The sequence below is a fragment of the Erithacus rubecula genome (genome assembly GCF_903797595.1).
Source record: "Erithacus rubecula genome assembly, chromosome: 4".
In the NCBI taxonomy this organism is placed as follows: Eukaryota; Metazoa; Chordata; class Aves; order Passeriformes; family Muscicapidae; genus Erithacus; species Erithacus rubecula.
In genome coordinates this window covers 35569345-35592982 of record NC_136686.1, presented here as the reverse complement: position 1 = coordinate 35592982, position 23638 = coordinate 35569345, and the positions used below count along the sequence as shown (strand labels likewise).

At 38.7% G+C, this 23638-nt stretch overlaps 1 protein-coding gene across 4 annotated transcripts in view; it reads right to left on the bottom strand.

The window, feature by feature from the left end:
• Nucleotides 1-23638, bottom strand: part of PTPRR (protein tyrosine phosphatase receptor type R) — a 135465-nt gene that overhangs the window by 4549 nt on the left and 107278 nt on the right. For all 4 annotated transcript variants that reach the window (XM_079303345.1, XM_079303346.1, XM_079303348.1 and 1 more), the window contains 6 exons: nucleotides 20230-20314; nucleotides 14405-14484; nucleotides 12179-12316; nucleotides 6002-6112; nucleotides 5022-5179; nucleotides 2926-3039 (listed from right to left, as the gene is read on the bottom strand). In XM_079303345.1, coding sequence (XP_079159471.1) covers nucleotides 2926-3039; nucleotides 5022-5179; nucleotides 6002-6112; nucleotides 12179-12316; nucleotides 14405-14484; nucleotides 20230-20314 — 686 coding nt within the window. The remainder of the gene's footprint in view (nucleotides 1-2925; nucleotides 3040-5021; nucleotides 5180-6001; nucleotides 6113-12178; nucleotides 12317-14404; nucleotides 14485-20229; nucleotides 20315-23638) is intronic.

The following is a 23638-nucleotide window of genomic DNA, read 5'->3' as shown; positions in this document are numbered from 1 at the left end:
AGCAGACCTGTGTGTCTGTCTTTTTACAAATTCACACAGACCATGGATGTATTTCCACCCTGGGCCAATATTTTGAGTGGATGGTCCATTTTGTCATATCAGCTCAGCACTGATGATTACTGTCAGATCCATTCACCCCTTAACTTACACTTAACAGCTAAGAAAGTACCTGGACATACCCTACCCAGGAACAGCTCTGTTCTGTCTCAATCCCTGTTGGAGCACTGTTTAAAACTCTATTTCCAGGGAGAATTACATGGGCCATTAATTAAAATATTTTCCAGCATAACTTTTTGTCACCATCTGCAATTTGTCTGGATGCTTGTTTGGTTTGCATTGAATATGCTGGGCAATACAAATGCTTTGGTAAGTCACTACAACACCACTTGTGAGCCACTCAAGTCAGCTCTTTTCTTTTGTCCTATTGCTTGATTCACTTTGGTAGAAATGGAGCTATGGACCCATAATAAAAAATCCACATGAGAGTGGACATCCCTTAGTGTGTTCATTCCATCAGTAAGCTGTGTTTGGAAGATGCAGCTCTGAGCATAAGATAGAGTGGCCAGGAACCTAGTAGAGATAGGATACCAGGGATAAAAATATTCAGTGTACCACCTGAATATCCCAGGTTGCTGGATCCCAGGTGGTCAGATAAAAACCGCCCTGTTCTGCTTTCTGCTAAAATATCCATTTTTTGGTTTGTCTTTATAGGGCAATCTGATGCACAAAGAAAAAACTGGAGCTCAGCTGCTGGCCAACATAAATGAGGAAGACAGCCTTAGCACTGATCCTGCTGTGCTCGTGATTGTACCCCACTGCTACCATTGGCTGTGCTGGTGACTGCACTGCAACAGCACAATGGCCACAGCCAGCACTTGCAGCCAAGTCTACTGTGCTCATTTAAGTTCATTTTGCCAGCTTCATGACATGTGTAATGACCCAGTCTCACATACCAGTTGCCAATGACCACCATGTCAGGAGTGGCAACAGGGGAGGCCAGTCTCATTGAGCTTTGTCCATGTAACACTAACACTTGGCCACTTTATGGACCCATGATCTGATGGGACTGGCAGTGGCTTCTGCAGTCTTAGGGGCTGCTAAGCTTTGCCTTAATAATTGTAACTATAAACTGACTGCCAGGTCAGTGAGAGTCATTCTGCAATATGGCCAATTGGGGAAAAAAAAGGGAAAATAAAAGACAGGTTTTGGTTACTGAGTTTTATCTAGAAAAATGTCTTTAAAAATTAAAACAGAGACATACTCTTTGCCTCAGGCAATGCCTGAGAATATGAAGCAAGATCGCTGTAGTCTATATAATCTGAAACTTGAAAAAATACAGAAAGGTACAAATCACAATATTTAACAATACTTATAACAAGCTTTGTGTCATGGAAATTGCTGTTATGAATGTTATATTTGGGTCAGATTTCCATTCTCTTTCCAAGTTTATCTAGGATACTAATATGTAAAAGAAAATTCATTAGGCAGATCTACTCAATAAAATTGTGTTGTCAGTTACCAATGCTGAAAATCTGGGTTGCTTTTTATGTCAGAAATAGGGATATTAAAAGAGGCAGCTGAGACCACTTCTCTATAATGGATTTTAAAAGCAATAAGAAAAAGATTCTCTCATAATAGAATTACTAAAATGGGGAAGAACACTTCAAACCTTTCCCAATAAGACAGATATTCAGAAAAGAGGGTTGGAAATTTGCAGTTGGTGATTTAAAACAGTGTAAGCACTTTTCCCTCAGCTATTCCTTCTCATTTTGTTGCTGAGATTTTTAGGTCAATAACTCCCCTTGGAGAATTTTACACTCCAAGTGGCTCATGTCACCCTGTAAAGATCATATTACAATGTCTAGCATGGGAAAGGAAGGCAGAGGAGATGATCCATAAACACAGTGAACTATATGGATTCTGTTCTGCAATTCTGCAGTCCCAGTACCTTTCAGAGCTCAAAAAATTCTGTATTAACCCTTTGACCTAAGCTCTTTTTCAGCATTTGCACCTTTATGGATTTTTCTCATTGAAAGAAGACACACATGTCAGAAGCAGTTAAGATACTTGCAAGGGGATTATATGACCTGTACCTACAGAATAGGAGACTGCTTTATTCTTGGTGCAGTCCTGTTTATTTACTTTATACAAAATCCTGTTTCTCCAAGCAGAATAAGAAAGAAAAGTACAACCCAACCAACAGTTTCTATTGTGCACAATACTCACATCCTCCTTTAAAACACAAATCCCTCTTCAGCCATAGTTTCACAAAACAAAGCACTCTACAACAATGCTGGCTTACACTGTTCCTGCTCCCAAGCTGTGAATTCAGTCAGGGAATTGATTTGACTTCAGAAAAGTCTGGAACAAATGTGTTGGCATTTTCTTAGGCTGGGTAAATTTGCCAACTCAGTTCAAAAGGACCCCCAGCGCAGCTGAGGAAACAGCATTAGATTTATCTTTCTCCAGCACTCAAAGAAACTACACATTCAGAAAGCCTGGATTTCTTCATCAATCCAGTCTCAAAGAAAACTCCTTGTTTCCAGATTGCCTCACCTTTCCTGTGTCCTAATGGGATAATGCAAACAGAAAGCAAAAAGTTCTAGAGGCAGGGGGGAAAGAGAAGTGACAAGTGCCCAGCAACTACAGGGTTGTAATTTCAGAGGTATTTCATTCAATGGAGGTTTCACCCAGAAAAAAATGAGATTCCTTATTCAGGACCTAAGTACAAATGTTAACTTGAATACCATTCAGTTAATGTAATCATAAAAATCAGCAAAAGCAATGGCAGCCATTTCATGTAAAGTAGCATTCAACTGTGAAAATGTTTTCAGAATCTTTACTGAATCATTACTGATCATTACAAAATCATTTTGGTAATTATTTCCAAATCATTGACTGATTTGTGGCTCTTCTGGAACTCACCGATCCACTCGTAGCTGGCAGACAATGCTCAATGCATCTACTACTCCCTCTTCCTTTAACTGCTGACAACCAATGGCTGTGGCAATAAAACATCCAGTTCTTCCTATACCAGCACTGAAAAGAAGGCAAAATTTAACAGGGGAATGAAGTTCACAGATCAAGGAATTATGTGGAAAACACTAAATAAATATGAAAATACACAAAAAAATATGAAACATGGAATTGCTAGAACTCACAGTTCCTGGGTGCATGTCCAGCAAGGCTGACTTCTCAGCTCACTTTCATAGAGGGAAATGAAAGTGTGTACTGTTTCTGCAGTCCATTTGTGGGTAATTGTGAGGTTTACATTTTTTCAGATTGCATACAAGTAAGAAAACCAAGCTTCAGTAGCACTAAAAAAATGAGTATTCTCTTGCTTAGTCCAAGCAAATGATGGAGATATGAACTGAAAAGGGGGAGAAGCCAACCTAAAGACAAAATCCAGTTGGAATTTATGTTTTTTAAAGCCCTCAAAGTATACAGGGGTTCTGCTAACCATACCTCTAGCCATGAAGGCAAAAAGGACCTAGACCCATGGTGATGGAGTTAACTCTCTGTCCTGTGATTCTGCAGGATGGTGAAGGATTTGGTGCCATAGTTCCCCAGGTTTTCTTGATGCCTGCTGGGAAACAGCCATTTTGGCATTATTTTTATCCCTGAGGCCTCAACAATTTTGAGAATCTCTGCCCCATTCTGTTTCTTGCTTAAGTAATTTGAAATGCAGTGCAGCTCATGGCTTTCATGCAGAATGGCAGGAAAATTGGAGGAAAATAGTTAAAACATGAATATGGGGTTCAGATCTTCATAGCCCTCTCAGACAAAAAGGGAAGAAATGGTCGGACTGGAAAATGGGGTGTGAGATTTGTGGACCATAGTGTAGTGAATGTATAGATAGCTGGGTTGTGACTGAAGAACTATGAATTTTAATCACAACTGAGATGATATCTTAATCGCAATTGAGATGATATCTCTCTTTAATCATTAAAAAATTCTTGCCCATGCTTACAGATCTTATTGTCTTATCACTTATCTCAGAAAGACATCCCAGTCTTCTAAAGACCTTCACTACTGAAGATCTGTACTAGAAAAAGGGCAATCTCAATAGCCATCCACAGATTTCTGCATTGTTAGGGAAACTACAATTCCTGATAAATGCAGCTGCATAAAATTTGGGAAAGTTGCTTATTCATCACATTCTAGTTTTCAAAAATTACTGGTGGTTCAAATATGTCTCCCATTTCTCTAAATCCCCTAAATATGGAGCTGGAAAGAAGTTGTTTGAGATGAAAAGTTCTGGTATATTGTACTTTTAGGAAAAAAAAAAAAATATCCCCTAAGAGATGTATCATCACCATTATGAGACAAACCAGGTAAGAAAACACTGATTTTATTTTTACTTTTTGTTTTGCTTCATCTACTTCTTTCCACCATTATAACAAATCCACCGCTACTTCCTATTATCTAAATTGCAACATGGGGTAATGAATCAATATAAAGCAATAAAATAGAATTAAATTAGAATTACTAGGTCATTTTCTGGTGCATTATAATTTATGTGAGTAAAACTCTATCCTTGAGTACTGAATAACACTTTGCTCTTGAATGTCCAACCAACTGATTTTGTGAAAATGTCCACGAATTGTAGTACTGATGTGTTTTGGTCTCCAAATTTGTACCTGGTGCTTGTTCTTCAAACTGACATGTTTTGCAATACTATAGCCTACTGGTCACCAGGCACTGCATCTGAATTAGGTATATAATCATGCAACAAGACAAAAAAGTAAGCAAATCATAAATAAGAAACAAAAGGAAAATAATTTTTCCAGCTGGTCTTTCAAAAGCAGAGTTCATTAGCAGAAGTAGACGTGATCTGCTAACAACAAGGGAATTTTTATCAAAACTCATGTTCCCAAACATGAACTGAAAACGTCAATTAGCGTGAAGAGGAGCTGGGGAATTCTGCTCTTCCCCAAACACATTCTTTAGGAGGGCTATTTGATGCAGTTTGCTGTAGCCTTGCTTTAGGCAGTCTCTTAAGAGAAGGACTGGCTAATTACCTGCAGTGCACGACCACAGGGCCTCTGCCTGGTGATTCCAGCCTGTCCTGCTCCACATCCAGCATGAGCTGCAGCAGCGGCTGGGCGCTGTCGGGGGTCTTGTGGTCTGGCCAGGACGTGTACCAGTAGTGCTTCACGCTGCGGGACTGACTGCCTTGCTGAAAACAACACAAGCATTTCACATCAACAACTGTCTGCTTTTCATTTCTTACAGTGGCATGGTCAAAAGGCAGTAAAAATGTTATGAGAGATTAAACAGTTTTTTATATTAAACTTGGAGAATGCAACCGTGGATGGAACTGATGGGCTTCTAGATACTCAATTGTAAGAAGGGTTTGTGCACCTGAAAACTTGGCTGCTTTTCTAGCTGTGTAAGTTTTGTTTTGTCCATCTGACTACTGACTTCATGACTGTATAGTCAATTGGGAATTGTCAGAGGTCTGTGATATATCAGCTACAACATCTAAAGAGAATAGCTTGATGTGGGCTTCTGAATCTCTAAATTATCATGAACTTCTACCTTTTAAGGTCATTATCCTAAGGGTCTGATACTAAAATTACAAGGGTATTGAAGTTAAACATGCAGAAGAACTGCCCTTCTAGATCAATAAAATATCCCAGTTTGTTCAGTTATTCTCTCCATCAGAGTTGGATAACAGTTACTTCAACAGGGGGCTAAATATGGGCTAGGGTAATTTGTATTGGATGATGTGACTTCTGCTCACTTCTCAATGCTGGGGCTGAAACACTGAATAAATTTTCCCAATCTATTATTTATTGTAATGCTCTGTCAGGAGCAGCAGGCCAATCTGATAGCATGAGAGTGTAATCTGGGGAGTTAACTCAGAAGAGAAGCATCTGTCATAGCTTGTCCTGCAAAAATTTATACCCTTTTAAAAAAGCCATCACTTTAACTTCATTTAACAATAAAGAAAAAAGAGCATTGTGAATGCTCTGCATTCTCAGATGCAGATTATTACCTTTATTGTAAGCTGACGAACAGTGTAGTTTTTGCATTCTTGCACACTGTTAACAAGGACTTCAACCTTCCCATAGATTCCTCTTTTTTCTGGCCAATAAAGCACACATTTCTGGAAAGCAAGCATCAGTGTCATCAATAAACTGGATCCTGGAGCCATATTCATATTTAATTTTTACACAGAATGCATTTTTCTGCAAAATCCAAATGAATTCAACTGGAGTGTTATTAATGTCAGAAGTATTCCTAAATAAGATTTTTCTTTCTGAATGACTTAGGCCTGGTTTTCAAGATCTGAGTTTTACAGTATAATTCTCTTCCACAGAACAATCTGCACAGCTGTTTTTATTCTTAAAAGCTCAGTGAAGTTCAGTTATAGGAATTATTTTCCACATTCAAAATTAAAGACTTTTTTCCCCCCAGAAAACTCTAAAATTCAACGTTTGAAGTTCTGTCTTTCCAAATGGGATTTCCTTCTGATTCAGAATTTTCTCTCTGCTCGCAGGACTTTTTATCATATTTACTCTCCTGGGTCCTGATACAAGAAAGCATGTAAATGTGTCCTTAGATCTTACTAAACTCAATTTGGCTTAATGTGCATGTTAAAGTATTTTGAAGAACCTGAATTGTTTTACTATATAACTTTCGGGAAATTAGTGTTAAAAAAATCTTCAGTTTTGCTAGAGCTAAAAAAATTGCATACAGAATTCTCAATGAATCAATAGTGCTACACTATTTCAGCAGTTTATCTGACAAGCATCTACTACAATGAAGAGGAAGAAATAGTGTTTACAAGGTAAATAATTTTATTTTTCCCCTGCAATAGTTTGCTTATCTTCAAGTCTTCAGTATGCATTTCAATTAGACTATCTCCATAGGTTATATGAAAACAGATATTTCTGTTGTATAAATACTTTTCTAGAAATGGATGCTTATTCCCTTAAGAATGAAAGGTGTTTGATAACCACGTTTTCTGAAATAATGCTGCCCAGTCCAACTCATTCATTAAATAAAAAAACACCCCAACACTTAAAGGAAACCTTCTGTTTTAGTATCCAGTACACAGGTATAAAAACCCAACCAACCAATCAAATAAACAAACAAAAAAACCCCAAACCCCAAGAGAACAGTTCTACAATAATAGGAATCCCAGAAAGTTCTTGTTTGTATTTCCTCACAAGCTCCTGCTGAAGCAACTGGTATACATGTAGATAGACAGTAGCAAACTGAAAGAATCTCTTTAATATAATTAATTGCTATAAAGCATTACTACCAGAAAATACTGCTAAAAATGATGCAGGAAAACAATCAGTGAGATGCAAGGCTTTACCACCAGGTGTGATATTTAAATTGCTACTCGATAACCCAATCGTGGATTGAACTGAATCACCTCAGTTGTACAAATACTTTTCTAAAAATAGATGCTCATTACCTTAATAGTGTAAGGTGTGTGAAAGCCACATTTCCTGAAATAATGCTGGCCATTCTGACTGGTTTCGTTCAAATCCTGTCTTTTGCAGAACTACTCGAACATCCTAAATTTGCTGTCTCCCCGAAGAGATCCAGAATGGCAAGAAAATACTCAGAAATTTGTACAAAAAAGAGTGTTCACAAGTTCCACAGTCTACCCATGTGACACATAGAGTTACTATCATCTGCCAGATCTGCAGTTCATGCCCCTCCCTGGGAGTGTAGTTTTCAGTGCTAATATGGGAAAAAGAAAAGTCTAAATACACAATTGTGCCCTGACAATCAACAATAGTTGAGTAAACTCCTGAGACTTCTTGATAAATGTGAGCATGCAACACTCACTACAAAGCATTCAGGCACTCCAGAATAGTATTTTTCTTGACTCTTTCCCAGAACTGGAATTGGCAGCTTGTGCTGGGTGGACAATGAAATGTGGCTGTTCATTAAAATAACTTTCATTTAACAGTCTGTCTACATTTAGTGAGATACAATGGATTATTTTTAACACTGTTGCTGTGCATCTTTTAAAAATACTGTTTGTTGCTGCTTTAAAAATAGCCTTGAAAATACAGGTGGGATAAGCTGATGCAAGCGCTTCTAAGGAATGGGGAATTAAGATGTTTTTGAAAGTTTACTGAAAAAAGGGGAAAAAAGCTGGCAGTAGGAGGGCTAAAATTATCAGATATACAGAAAATAATATACAAAACTTCAGGACCATAGTAACAAAAGTAAACTCGGACATAAAAGAAAATTCTTCTCTAGTAGATACATTTTAAACCTGTTCAAACTTCAGATATAGTGGATGAGGAGTCTGGTGTCCAGCCTCATGTCTTCAAGCAGTAAAAATGCACTGCACATAGTATTTATCAGAAACAAACATGGCCCCTCCCCACCCCCAACTAAATATTCCCTGACAAACAGGAAGTTTATACAAGAAACACTCTCTCACATGACTTTTAATTGATTTCAGCCTTTGTCTTTCCCCTGTGACAGGGCTGCAGGCTTGGGCTTCCTTCCATTCCCTCTCCTGTCTCCTGGCATGCCCTGGCCCATTCCCACTGGGTGCCAAGCTCCATGGACTGCTCCTGAGCATCTCCAGACCTGAGTGGGATCTGCCCTGCTTCTGTCTGGGGCTGGCACCTGTGATTTATCTCAGTCAATGTTTTCAACTTGCCAGAACTGTGCCTTTTGCAGCCTGGCCCCAGTTCTGCCAAACGAGGAAGGCTGTCCCAGGTGACATGGTGTTTACTGCATTTACATTCTCTGGATTTGGACCTTGAACAATTAGTTTTACAATTTGCAAATATTTGTGCAGCTGCTTTACTACAACTCTGCTTCTGGGGCATTTCTGCATATAGCTATGCCTATAAATTTACACATTAACGGTCCCAATAACACAAAAGTAAAGAATAATAACAGTAAAGCTTCAATTCCAGAATCCCTTTTTACTCCTGCCCCCTATTTACTGTCTCTACTAACTCAAGCATGAGAGGTACACTTTAAGAGGGCTTACAGGATGTGCCTTCATATACTGAAATCCTCACAGTTAGCACCAAATTCTCCTGAGTTCTTACAAAACCTTTCTATGGCACCAATACTCAACTTAACTAGTAAGCAATCTTCAAGGAATCTCATATGAAGCATGTCAAAGGTAGGATTTCTGAATTCTGAAATCTACTTGGCTGTACATATATAAGGGTAGACCAACCAGGAAAAAATGTACATGAAATGTGACATGAGCTTTAAACAGTGAGTTAACAAGATTGTCCTAGATAATTACTGACAATGAGATTTGCATTATCTGAATAATCTGATGCATCAGGCAGTATTAGTTAACTCTTCTTGCAGAATGCTGTACAAGATTCTTTACTTAAGCTTCCCAAAATGTTTCCTGTTTAACAGCTGATGTTACTAGTAAATTTTGAAGGCAGAAAAAACGATTATTTATGTAGTATATAGCTTAATGACAAAAATCAGCTGATACAACAGAAGTCTATAAACTTCTCTATGAAATAATATATGTATCTCTGTGACATTCTTACACCCCATATATTTATCTAAATTCCACTGCTCAGTTGTTCTGACTAAACTCAGTAATATATGAAAATCATATGTGCCTTGTGTCTAAAGCTTTAGAGGATTGTATATTAGAATATCAGTACAGAATTAGAGATGGCCACCTTCAGTTAGTGATTTATCTCATTCTTTCAAAGTGGGATGGATCACCCTCTGGAGGTGACTACTGCTCTTCAATGACCACAGAGGGTACATAGATCACTACATAGTACATAGATGAGTATGTGTTTTTCCTCATACTAACCCCATAACCACAGCCTAATTTCCAAGTTTCTCACCAGTAATTCAGGCAGAAGTTCCTTTGCTGTGGACTCTCCTTGCACAGGTAGATTTTCAATTTGTTCAGACATTGTGCAGTTCTGAGGCACAGGTTTTACAAATTTTACATGTTTACTTTGTATAGCTAAAACAAATATTTTGCTCAGTTGTCTACAATTCATCCATCTTGCAGAAACTCATACTTAGCACAGCAATTTTAAACAATTTTTCATCTGATACCAGATTAATGTATCATTATTTCAACAATTACCATCACTAATGCAAATTTGTTACATCAGTATCTTGAACTAGGACACTAATGTCCAAAATAATTTTTCTAATGCAAAATAAATTAATTTATTGTTGAGATTTAGGTTTTTCATGTGTGTCTCATTTGAGAGCTCCTTCATTATACATTCCTTCATACATTACAGTACATCATAGCTCAAATGGAAGCTGACTTGTGTTATATCAACTGAGGAATTGGCCTATGCATGAGAGTCAGGTATAGAGGTTTATTTGTTCAGGGGTGAATGTGTTAAGGGATGAGTGGATAAATATGCTTGCAGATATGAAGTATTTGTATGTCTGTATACTGCAGATGCACCTCCCTGAAAATGATGGAAATAAAGCAGACCCCAGAAAGGAAAGAATACCAAGTGCTATTATTCTAAATAAGATCTGCTTTTGCCTTCTCTACAGAGAGCAAATATTCAAACAGCGAAGATAATATGCTGAGCATGGCCAAAAAGAGTTTGCTTTCTTTTCAGGAGGACCCTGCTGACAGTGGGAGAGCTCCTAAGGTTTCTAGACAGGACAGCTTGCACAAACACAGCCTCTCTATATAGCCTGGGAACAACTTGAGATTCCTCACCCTTTCTGTGTGGAGGAAATTACCATTGCCAGGCACAACAATGCTGATAAACACCAGTGCCTAGAGCCTGTGTAACTCAGGTAAACACAGAGCTTCCTGACACCATGAAAACCACTGGGCACTTCTTTCAAGTCATTCTTCTTACACGGTGTCAGATGTGAGTGTTTAAACAGTCAGCATTTCCTCAGTGAAATACTTTTTTGGTCTATTAGCCTGGTTGATTGCTATGCTTTCGTGACTAATCTTGGGATTCTGAACACCTTTGAACAGTCTAGTGCAAAATGGCACCTGGTGTGAGAAAAGCTCTTGGGACATTTTACAAGACCAATCTACTTTTCATATACAGTTTCTTAAAATCCCCTGGATTTTAAGCTGATGTTAGAAGTCCAAACTTATGCTGAGAGAGTGAAGCAACATCAAGGGCAGAAGAAAGAAGAATATATCTACTGAGTGCACATTTAAATGGAGCAGTGAGTTTGATCCCTGGGAATGCACTCAGACTCTTGGTCTTCGATCACTCAGACTAGAAACTTTGCCTGAATAAATTCTGTTGCTCTACCATCGTGCATCTGAGTTTGAATACCAGGGGTGTGAGTGTAGCAGGGGAAATACAGTCCTGGTGCTTGCATGGCAGTGGGCTGATACTTGATTGAGGCACCTACCTGCAGTTGGGAATCATTACTAAGTCTGGACTCAAGAAAAAAGTCCATCTCCTTTATTTCTGACTCCCTCTTGTCCACAAGCCCTGCAAACCACTTCTTCAACATTCAGTCTTTCAGAACAGATTTAGTGTTGAGAGAGTGATTTTTGTTCTTAAGTTTTGGTATTTAGAAATATGGACTCTGGCACTATCAAATAAAGCCTGACAAAAATTTACATGATTACTAAATAAAGATATTGAAGATATAGTTTGGAACTGATGCAAAAGTCATGGAATGCATACAGACAGTTAGATGGCCATTAGCCACTAAAAAGCAATTGTCAAGTCTAATTGATACCAAGGTAAAAACATTATTTCCATTCTGTCCAAGTTCCTCTGTGGTGTTGGCATCTGCATGCCCAAACTGTATTTCTAGGACAGTCCAGAAGATTTGTAACATTGGGAATGGATTAAATCCCTGAAATTATAGCAAAGTGCAAACTTCAGCCGTGTCAGAAAACTGCTAATTGTAACATTAACCATCTAGTCTTTATATACCAGCAAGTATATAAGTAAAAGAAGTACAGAGGTGACCAACAGATAAATTACATGTTTTCTAAAAAGTTAGGAACCCAACAGCACAGATCTAGAAAACTGATTTTTTTTAAAATACATAATGGCTTACGATGGCTATGCTATTGAATTTGGTGAATTTAGCTACCCCCTCATTATATTTCACATATCTTATTAACAGATTATTTAAGAACCAGTTATCTGCTAGCTTCCTTCCATATCTTCTGAAGTCCCTTCTATAGCATGCAGCTATAGAAATAATTTCTCAGTTTGGCCAGTTGTCATACCTCATTTTTTTCTTTCAGCTTTGTGATCATAACAATGACAGGGCTGTCTTCTTGCCAAACCATCTGCCAGAAATCATTCACGGTATTAATCATGGGTCCCTGAGTTGCAATGAAAGCCTTCTCTTTACCTCCATATCCCTGGTTTAGAAACAGACACAAAAGCATTTACTTTAAACTCATGTGATCAATCAATATTTCAGGTGAATAAAAGAGCAGAAAGAGCAGGAAAATTAATCTGAAATTTAAAAAAAAATTTGAACTGAAAGAAGGTACAACTAAAAGTAGAGCAAATCAGAAATTTTTCAGTAGAACAGTTTTTTCTCTGGAAACTGATTTGATGAACTGAAATGGTCTTGAGAATACAACAAATCCTCTCAAATTTTCCTGTTTACTTGGCTTCTTTTAGCTAACTTCATTCTTCAAGTTATCGGGACTTTCCTCATCCTTAATCTATAATTTAAATTGCAGCAGTATTTACAAGCTAGTTTATAGTCAACAAGCCACATGAAAAAAAGAACTATAAAACTGGTATCTGCAAAGATTCATGACAGGAAACAACTTTAAAATACATGATTTCTTGTGGAGTCAAAGACTCTGCTGTACATGTTTCCTAAGGGAGAAGCACCTTTATGAGACTTTATAGGAATATACATATATATTCCTATATATAGGGAGTATAGGGAGTCCCAAGACACACATGAACATTCAGGAGGTCAAAGAAAGGCCAGACAAACAGGGGGAAAGCAGAAGAGAGGGAAAGACAAGAAGAAATGGGAAAAACAAGAAAGACAGGCTTTCTTATTTTTTGTATGAAAAGGAGAAGTTATGATTTTGTGCAGTGACAGGGTGCCCAACAGTAATGCAGGAAAGAGCCTGGCTATGTCTGAAGGGAATGAGTGAATGGAGAACAGCAAGAGGTGGTGTGGGAGCCTGTAGCCTTGGGTCTTCCTTTTGGGAGCCTTTCTCCATGAGAGCTGTTACTCATTGCATGAAGCAGTGGGACAATCCTCAGCTGGCACAAACTGTCCTCCTGCCACTCACCAACCTGCCTGAACATACTTTGTCCAAGACAGGTCTGTCAGGAGCCCAGCAAGCCCAATGACTTTGTATACATGGATGTGAAATTTTATTTCATTGCTGGGCTGCATTTTTCCCCATAGCTGCTGACAGTTTAACTGGTGTTAGCAGGACGAATCACTATATGTGAGAGTGAAGGGTGGCATAGGGAAAAGGGAGACCTGAGAGGACTCAACATATGGACTGACTCCTGGATATGATGTTGTTGCTGTCCTAATAGAACCACTCTGCTTAGTTACATGATAATGTCTTAATAAGAAATGCTGAAAGTACAGGATGCATAGTGAGGCAGGGTAAAGGGCATGGTGTTGTGTACCTACATACTAATGTACTGTTAACTGAAGAAGCAACATCACTCTAGAGTTCTGTAGCCAAATTCCCATTGCACTATTACCTTTATTCCAGCGGAGGGTCTGGATAAAAACTCTAAAGAAATAATTTAATTTTGCAGGTAGAGGACTATATTCCTACAATATGATTGAAGTAGTTTCTTCATAGTCTATTTAGCATATACTCTGTAATGAGTTCAAGAAAGCTCTGTGTGTGTGTGTATGTCTGTGTGTGATCAAGGACTATAACATACCTGACACTTAGAAATCTTGCTTTCCAACAGGGTTCATGCTGGTTTTGTCATTGTGTCATGTGGCCAGTACAGGGAGTAGAATGTGAACAGCTGTGTTTCAGGCACATGTGTGTATTAAATATGTCTGTTTATGTTCCTTTTCACAAATTTTGCTACAGTATTTATTTAATTACTTAACTGTTGATTTCAGGACTATCAATTGGTATCTTGAAAATACTTGTATCTGTCATTTTTAAAAGGCAGCCCTCTTTTGCTTACTATAAGGCAGTAGGTCAATATGAAACAGCAAATAACAAAGTAAACAGAGAGTAATGCGTGTATTTCTCATGTTTTTTATAAACTATTTGATTTTTTTATTACAACCATTTTTATACATTCATGACTCTGTGACTTTGTTAGAAATGGCTCATGAAACTATTTCTAACACACATATGTAGACAAAAAGATTTGGAATTATCAATGAAGACAGGTAAGAATAAAATAAGTGGCACCTTGGTAAAGCCAGGTATTCACATGGCAAATAAAATATTTTCTCAAAAGTACATGAAGAGTGTACATTTACTTACCCTAATGTAGTTAGCATTTATGTAGGTACTCAAGGTGTCAGATGGATTTTTTGGTTTCAAATACACTCTGCTTAGAGGATCTAAGAGCACAAGGAAGATGGAAATTAATAAGAAAACCCAAGTTAGAAGATTTCTAAAGAAAACCAAAGACTTCCTGAAGGAAAAAAACCTACTGTTATTTGGAGTCGTCAAGCATTAAAGAATTATGCACCAAATTCTTCCCTCTACAAAGGATCACCACATGCAACCAAGGCACCCCTGCAGTGCACAATGCTGGGCTGTGCAGAACCATCTCAGAGAGCTGAAGCAGCACTGTGAGCCCAGGCAGTGCTCAGTGAGGTCCAGTCTGCTACAGAGCTGACCTGCCTAGGCTGTCTCTGGAACCTGTGTCCTACCATTTTACAATGGTTCATAATTACACCAAGCCCTTTGAACTTGAATTTGGTACTTTTTCCTGGAGCTGTAGTGTTCAGTGACTGCACTGGACAGTTGGATTTAAATTAAGAAAAGATTCCTTTGTCTGGGATAAAATAAAATATATGTGTTTTATGACAATTTAAGTTTACTATATGGGGCTAGACTAGGTAATCCATGTTCTTCCCCTCAGTCCTGTGTCCTCATCTGACACAATTTGTGACCATTCATGTATACTGGACTGGAGACACAATGCCAAAATACAGGAACATTTTCCTTCACACTGTTCTTTCCTTCAGTCTTGAATGCTCTAGAATGGAGTGCGGGCCAATTCTATAGAGAAGAGAGCTGGGGGTTATTAAACCCCTTCTGAAAAGGAAGGTTTTGCCTCTTCATTTGTGATGATGGGACCTTCTCCTCTCCACCTCTCACCACTGTAAGACTATTTTGGAATTAAAGCAGTTTATTCTGCAAGTATACAAGAAAGGGGGAAGCAGACCAGGAGCGAGATGCCCATGTTGTGGCTTTCTAGGGACACACTTTGACTTTCTTCACACTTTTTCTGAAAAAATATTCTACCACGAACAGAATTATATAGAAGTATTTCTGTGCTGAAAAAATATATCTTATTCTGGCATTTTGCTTAATAGTGATAATCAGCTGGGCTTTTTGACAGTGTACAGATACCTATTGGTTTGGAAATAGTCTCTGGATAGCTCCTTTGCTGAGTGCAATCTAGGCAATGTGTTTAAAGATACATACTTGGGCACTGAGCTGGAAAAGATAAGAAAACTCTGTTTAGAGTGTGGCCCCTGTGTTTACACAAAAATTATATAACTGATCTTTATACATATGCTGCAGCAAAGCCTACTAATTTTCAGAGCTGCTTCTGGATTTCTTTTGTGACTTTTCATCCTGTTCCTAATAACACGATAAGACCTTTGCAAATCAGAGGAAGAGGAGGGATGATCCCAAACATACTTTATGTCCTTTTCCCACTGGAGGTCACAGGAGCACCTTGAACAGAAGTGGAGCCTCTGTAGAACCCAGGATGATGTTTTGAAAGTAAGTTTCTTAAAATATGCAAATGACTGCATGACTTTAAAGTCTCCACATGGAAGTCCAGTCTTCTGTGGTTAACAGCACTACGTGAACCCTAATTAACTTGTGTTAAAATATCTTTGTACTAGCTTTCCTAATTTTTTTCATTTAGAGCTTTTTTCCCCTTTAACAATATGAGGACAGGAAACCTCCCATTTCTTTTCAGCACAGAGTGGATATTAGCCATTTCCACAAATGCCTAAGGCTACGTGGCCTTGAAAAAACACCCTCTTCCTCTAGCTCACACAATGCCTCCGATTCTGATGTCGCTTGACCCCTACCTTAAAAAACCTCTTCCAAGCAGACTCAACATCCAGTTTAATTACCATGTCTTGAGATAAATCCCCCTGTTACTAGGGAGCAGCTAAATCAACTTCACCATTTCTGAGACCTCCTTCCAACTGCAATCAATGAAATAAACACTGCTTCCGAACAGGAATCCTTTATAAATTAACAGTCATGATCACTTATGAAATAGGCAAGTGCTGTAAACTGAGCTTGGAAATGAGGAAAACCTGAACAATGCTAAAGATCCAGAGCCACTAGGGAATCATCAGATACAGATAGAAGTCATTAGCTTCCTCCTGAATGACAAATACCTTGGAGGAAATAATCTTATCCTTAAGGATGGTGAAGTCTTGGAGACTGAAGCTACAGCAGAAAGACAGATATTGACTGCAAGACTGAATTCATCAATATCTGAAAATGCACTGGTGCTGCTAACCACTGATAATTACTAAGAAAATATGTCTTCTATAGTTTTAACCAAATTACTGCTGGTTTTTTCCATGTATCTAGGAAGCCTGGAATAGTTCTCTCAATAGAGTAGAAGGTGCTTCTTCTACCTTCACCTTTAACAAATTAATGTTGTCCTGAATTTATAACATTGGAGGAAGAAGAGGGTGTTAAAGGGACTGTAACTTGCCTCCGTGAGAGTGCCTGGTGCAGAAAACATGCAGGGTTATATGGTAGCAGTGCTGGACAGCCTCCCACCATGCCATGGATACTGGAGGATAATTCACTCCATGGGTGCTTTCATTTGGGAGCAGAACTGGAGCAAATATGACTGTTTGTAGTCAGGACTGGGGAGTACAAGGGAGCTCAAAAAGTTCAGCCTCAAGAGAATGGTTTTACAGCATCTATTTACATGCTATTATAATAAAGTGCTTTGATCATATGATTTAACTTTCCCCTTGTCTTTAGTGGAATATCAGCCAGTGTTATTACAAGCACTTCAAGAAACAGACTGTTCACTTCTGGCTCTGATACCCTAAATGGTTTCTGTCTTCATGTTTCTGTGAAGCTGCTGCTCTGCCCAGGGTGTTTTTTCATGCAGACTTTTGACTTGAGGTTATTCTTCAGAGAGGAATGGGGAATGGTAAACTAATGGATGTGTTGCACATACAAAGACACCCACAGAATAGTGTTAAACCACTTTCTCCTTTGTAAGCAAAAGTCCATGCATACTCTGAAATACCACAGGAATTCTGCTTCTGGTTTGAGATGGAGAAATGAGGCAGGAAGTAGGAAAGATATAGAGCTGAAGAAGTAGTAGGAGATATAGGGGAAGATAGTAGGAAGCTGAGGTCCCACTGCAGGGACGTGTAGTGGGGGCTGCAGGAGACAAGCAGGCAGAGATGAAGATGTGCAGTAAGAGGATGAAAAATGAGCAGCAGGGCTGCTGTTCTGCCAGAGGAATGTGGCTGTGGTGAGAGACTGGGAAATCTATGTGCAGGATTGGAAACCTGCTCAGAGGGCATGAGAAATACTGTAGACTGGTGGCAGAGGAAGATAGAGAGCTAAAGATAGAGAGCAGGGTTTAACAGGAGGTCTGGGTGGAGTCAATCTGGAGGAAGGATGGAGGAACACTTATGTTAAGGACTCTGATCCCACATTAACCCCAAAGCAGTTGAATTAGAGTATTATTGTAATGCAAATAACACTTAGAGAACTTAACAGCCTGGCATTTGCATAAGAGTGTTGGCTATGTTATACTGCAACTGAAACAACTGTCATAGAAATGTAACATCTCCTGTACTTTGTAGTTTTCCATATAGAATAATTTTCAATAGGCATTAGTTGTATTTCACATGAGTGTGTCTGGCTGGGTAGTATCTGCTAAAATAATCCTGCCCTCATGCACCCTGTCACGGAATTATCTCTTAGAAAATGAGAACATCCACTGCAGCATAGAGGGAGGAGCTGGCAGGACTGGGCATTTTTAGGACGTCACTTGTCATCACAGGTGCCCTGATTCAGGAGACGCACCCAGTGCTGGGAATGGAAAAGCTGATGTGGGTGTACAAAGCAATGGGTTGATATAATCTGAGCAGGAAACCAGGAAAGCTGCTCTATTTAACCACTCAAATAATTTCCAAACCCTCTCAGAAGGGGTGTGGGGTGTGAGAATATTTATTATGAGCATGTGCCTCAATCCTTAAAATATCTTCTTTGTAAACCTGGTGCTAACACACAACAGACCTTGTGATTTCTGTCAAGGATGGTTACAAAGTGCCTGTCAGTGGGCAGCTGTGGTGCACACCAGCAGTGTGCCTGGGTTGGAAATGTGCCATGGAGCTAGCGGCACAACCCAGCTAACTGGAGGTGAAGACACACAGGCACGCTGGTTCTCAAAGCTCATCAGCATCAAGCATGGCCCAATTCAAAACACATGCTACAGTGAAATTGGACTCACAGCATTTGCAAGGCATTGCTGGAGGTGAACCTGATGGTGGCTGGACATGAGATGCTGTGGGAAAGGGGAACTCCTTCCAAAAATCTGCCCCTCAAGCAGAAGGAGGGCTGGTGATATCTTGTCTCCACTGCAGCAGATGGCAAAAGCCCTGCTGTCATCAAAGGGGTCAGGATTTCACCCTCTGTGTACATCCTGCTGATACTGGGACAGACTCCAAGGGACAGTCAATTGTCTGATTGTTGGTATCTAACTTGCATTCAGTCACTTTCTGTCTTTAATTCCCTTCAATATTTCATGACTGTACTCAGATGCAGGCATCTATTGGTTGCAATAGATAAACTAACCTTGAACACAATGAAAATTTTACTGGAGGCTGAAGAGAAGCAAGGACTCCACACAAGCTCCTTTCCCAGCTAATATCACATCTCTGAGATTAATCCAGAGGCTGAAGGCCATCAGTTTGCATTAGTTTGACTGCAAGGCCTTGGCATGATATCAACAAACTATAGTGTTTTCAGGTTTGGTGAGAGAAACATCATAATTTGTGTGAATTGGAATGACTAACATATAGCATAGGCACACAAGGATATTCTAGAGATGTTTAGAAAGAAAATTTCTGGTTGATAGGATATGCTGTCATTTTAAAAGTATTCTTCATTCCAAACCTAAGCAAAGGATTTACATTTTTCTATAGCAATGTTCTGTAATACTTTGAATCACTGAACTTTTTCACTTTGGTGATGTCAAAAATTATAAAAAATCAATTATTCATGTCTATATTTCGTTTAATGTTAAAACTTCTGCAAGCTATTTTGAAACAGAACAGAAACAAAATGCTTAATAGAAGAGAAATGGAATACCTCATTATCCACCAACAAATGTTATGAAAATAGCTGCATTTCAGAGAAACATGTATTTTGAAGGAAAACTATTCCACTGAAAAGTTTTCAATCACATCCAATTATAACAAAGCAATTGTATATGAATTTGGGCCAATGAAAATACAGAAGCAGTATAGCAAGGCAGTAACAAGTTAAGAGCAATGAAGAGGCAGCACTGTTTCAGGAATGTAAACAGATTTCTGCAAAGAGAATTTAGTGCATGGAGAAGAAAAAAAAGCTTCACCACAGGACCTTTAAAGATGGGAGCCATGTAGTGACGAGATAGGTTGCACTTCCTTTTTGTAGTCAGGGTTTCTTTAGTCCTAAGTATCTTGACACAACCAGAGGCAATTCAGTAACTGCAAGATGGTTTGGGCTATGGTGAGGAGCTACTGCAAAGCATGCCAGACCTCATTCTCCCCATTTGTCTGAGCTGCCTTTCAGGGAAAATCAGCATGAGCCAGGCTTGCCCTTGTACATGGCTGGGATGTACATGGCTTTTCATCAGTACATGGCTGGGATGCTGCCATCCTGTGCACCTACTAAGGCACCCAGTGAGAGTTCTGCATTTGCCAGTCTAATAACACTGGGCTTCTGTTATCTTTCTACATGGATTATAAATACAAGTATGAATGGGTACACATTAAGCAGATATAAAGACAGATTTTCACAGCAATATGTTCTCAAAGCAGGACTAAATGTCAGGGTGGGAAACCATGGGCTAGCTCACTTACTTGGCAAAATTGTTTTATAGCGGTTTTTAGTTCCATGACTTGGGATGTCAATTTCTTTGGGATCCACAAAATTCATTGGTATTTCCTATGAAAAAAAAAAAAAAAATTAAATCAGACTGATGTTTCCAAAGGAGCCATGCAGGAAACTATCACCAGAAGGCCATCTGCTGTTACACAACTGTCTCTTAACATCAAAGTTATTAAGGAAAAAAGTGGTTCCCACCTCAAGCCTGTCAACACCCTTCCTTTAATAAACACAGGGAGTTGCATATTGAAGGGGTGACTTCCAGGGAACACTTTTGATAAATTATTAAAAAAAAAAAAAATGCACTATAGTTCCAGAAAAGTGGAGTTCAAAAGTACAGTATTGTGGCAAAAAAGAGCAATACTTTATATAATTGAGGGAGGAACTTTAAATATAATTAAATATTAATATATGGCAAACTTTTAAAAAAAATTGTGCTAGGCCCTTACCAATGAAATTCAAAGACCTCACTTGTGTTTTATTTAAACTACTAGAATGAAGTGCCTTAGTCTTTTGCATTCAGACTCAAAAGTAATAAAAACCTGAAGCTATTTCTTTTGCTTCTCATTTTCATCTTTTGGTGACTGATTTACATTGCAGATGTAAGTTGCAAGTAACTAATGTGACAGTTTCCTTTAAGTTTAAAAAATACACAGATAAACCCCTCATAAACTTAAAATCACTGTTTTTCAAATTATTTGTCAGCATGAAAAGTAAAAATTCACAAAACTTGCATTGAAAAAAATGTTTAACTTGGTTTAAGGGAGAATAAGAAAAATTTTGATTTTGAGGTCTTGAAAAAATGCTTCTACAGCTGAATAAAACTTTTGAAATGGCAGGATGAAACATGCAGGGGTTGTTTGTTTCTTTCATGATTGTGGTGGATGCTTTACCAACTAAAATAATCAGGCAAAATCACATTGAAAATGCTTCAGTTTACTCAAATCTTCATTTTTATGCTGATTTTTTTTGGCCACCATAATTTAAATTGTCTTAGAGTAAGCTGAATTTGATCTTCAGTAAATTAATACTCTACTTAAAGAAACAGTTACAAATAAAGACTTGGAAACATCATGTTAGCCTATGATATTTAGCCTAAGAGACAGTGGCATCCTACGTAATTGCCTCTTAGAGACACATAGGAAAATGGGGAGGATCTGTTGGTTTGCATGACTGGAAAGTTTTCTTAGGGATTTCCCTCCAAAATGAGTTGGTTTCTGCTCTAGAGGTGCAGGCCTGCCTAGTACATTGGTACAGAAGAGATGTACAGTCCCTGTCCTTCAGACACAAGCTCTGGTCCTGCCCAGCATGACTGACCTCTGCAGGGTTTTTTTTTTAAAGGAACAGGGATGAGGCCTCTAGCAGCTTGTCAAGCATGCACCCAACAGCAGATTTTTACATGGGTTCACCAAGCAGGGGAAGCTACTCTCTCACTTTACTGCTTGAAGAGATGGCAAAGTTAAGTAAAATTGAGATGGTTCATGCTGAAATGCTGTGATTCATCTCCACTTCCCAACTTGGCTTCCAAACATTTTACTATGTCAGGTTGCATCTGTGTTAATTTTTATTTTTTTACCTTCTCTGCTTTATGCATATGCATTTCATGAACCTTCTTTATTTTCCCTTCTTTCTCATTCATTTCTTCCTTGATCTCTTCTTGGTCTTCAGCTGGTTCCTCAAAATAATGACTTGCTGTGTCAGGCCAGCCAAAGTGCTGCTGCTAAGACACACCTTTCTTGCAGGCACTCCACCCAATCCTTTTCCAGATTGCTGTACTGCCATCTGTATGACAGCTGTCCTAACTTCAGCATCTTCTCACTTCTAAGATTTCATTCTTGCATAAATCTCATCCCCACTACTTCAGGTCAAACCATGTCACCTCAGTCCTGCATCTAATGCTGTTTCCTCATCCAAAAAAACTACAAAATGAGCTCCCATACTGTCCTCATATTCACCCCTGACTTCTACCACTTCCCAATGGTGGCCTCTGTCTGAGACTCTCACCCTTGGCCCTTGGGCTCCAAATTGTTCCAACTGGCTGACCTAGAGCTTCCCTAGCTCAGCTCTGGCTTAGCACAAACAGCACCAGTACATGGCCTCTGAAATGTTTCTGTGCTAAAAAATGCACCAAGGGAGAGAGAGCAAGACACTAAGCTTGTGCTTAAAGGGATCTCTGTCTGTCATCTAGAGAAAAGGATTTGTGAGGAAGAGTCCTCTGCCTGCCCCAGTGATGGTGGTTGGTGAGGGTCTTCCAGATGCCTGGCTGTCTCCCTTACTATGCCTGCTGAAATTTTTAAATAGTTAATCATTTGGCAAGTTACTGACAGATGCAAAAATGCCACCAAGTTGAAAACAGAAACACATTTCTTTGGGCCAACTGGGACCATTAATAACATTAATCACTTACATCCTGTAAACACTTTCTAATCAGTGGTCTCCTCCCAGTAGTAAGTACTTGTGAGTCCAAGGGCACAGACAAATCTGACAATACACCGTGGATCAAAGCCACAGACAAGTCACTTATTCTGAAACTGGCTGGGAGAAAAAAAAGATTATTCCAGAAAAGAAAACCTCAGGATAATATGGTGATAATATTCCTGCTAACAGGGGAGCAAATAAGCCCAGCAGACTGCAAATAGCAGGAACATGTACAAACTAGTATACAAACTCTGTAGATGTATAGGCAATATATACATATATAATTTTTTTATTAAACAAATATATTTAATTAAATGATTGCAAATAATGCATAAACTGCACACATTCCCATGCTCAAGCAAAGCTCAAGCAATTCCCTGCAAGCAATTATAGATGCCTATGCACATTGTTCATGGGTTGGTTTCCCTCTCTGAGTGATCCTTTCTAATAGCAGCTATTCTGGCTCACATTAGGTTTTAAATGCTGTTCATACACTTGAAGAGGTATGATTTGGATCTCTGAAAGCATTAGAGAAAATGTGGCAAAATTTAGGAAAATTCAGGCAGGTAGTCATTAGATTAATCCCTCCATTTTTATGAGGACCTAATTTTATAGATTTAATGATGAGGCACTTTCCCATGCATGACTGTATTTCTTGACGTTCCCGTATTTTGGGAATGAATTTTATGTTTTGTCACAAACTTCAGATATTCTGTCCTTTGAAGAGCAGCAACTCAGTCTAATAAAGAAAACATATATGCTGGGCAAATTATGTTTCCTTCTCTTTGCAAATCAGGTATATTTTCCCAACCAAATATAACCTTTAATTAAGTAACATCCCTGTAATTGTCAATGAATAAAAATTGAAGACCTAAAAATAACCTGAAACCACTCATGTTTTAATTTTCCACTGGAAACTTAGAACATTTTGCCACTTTTTTCACATTTGGAAGTTTTTCATGAGAG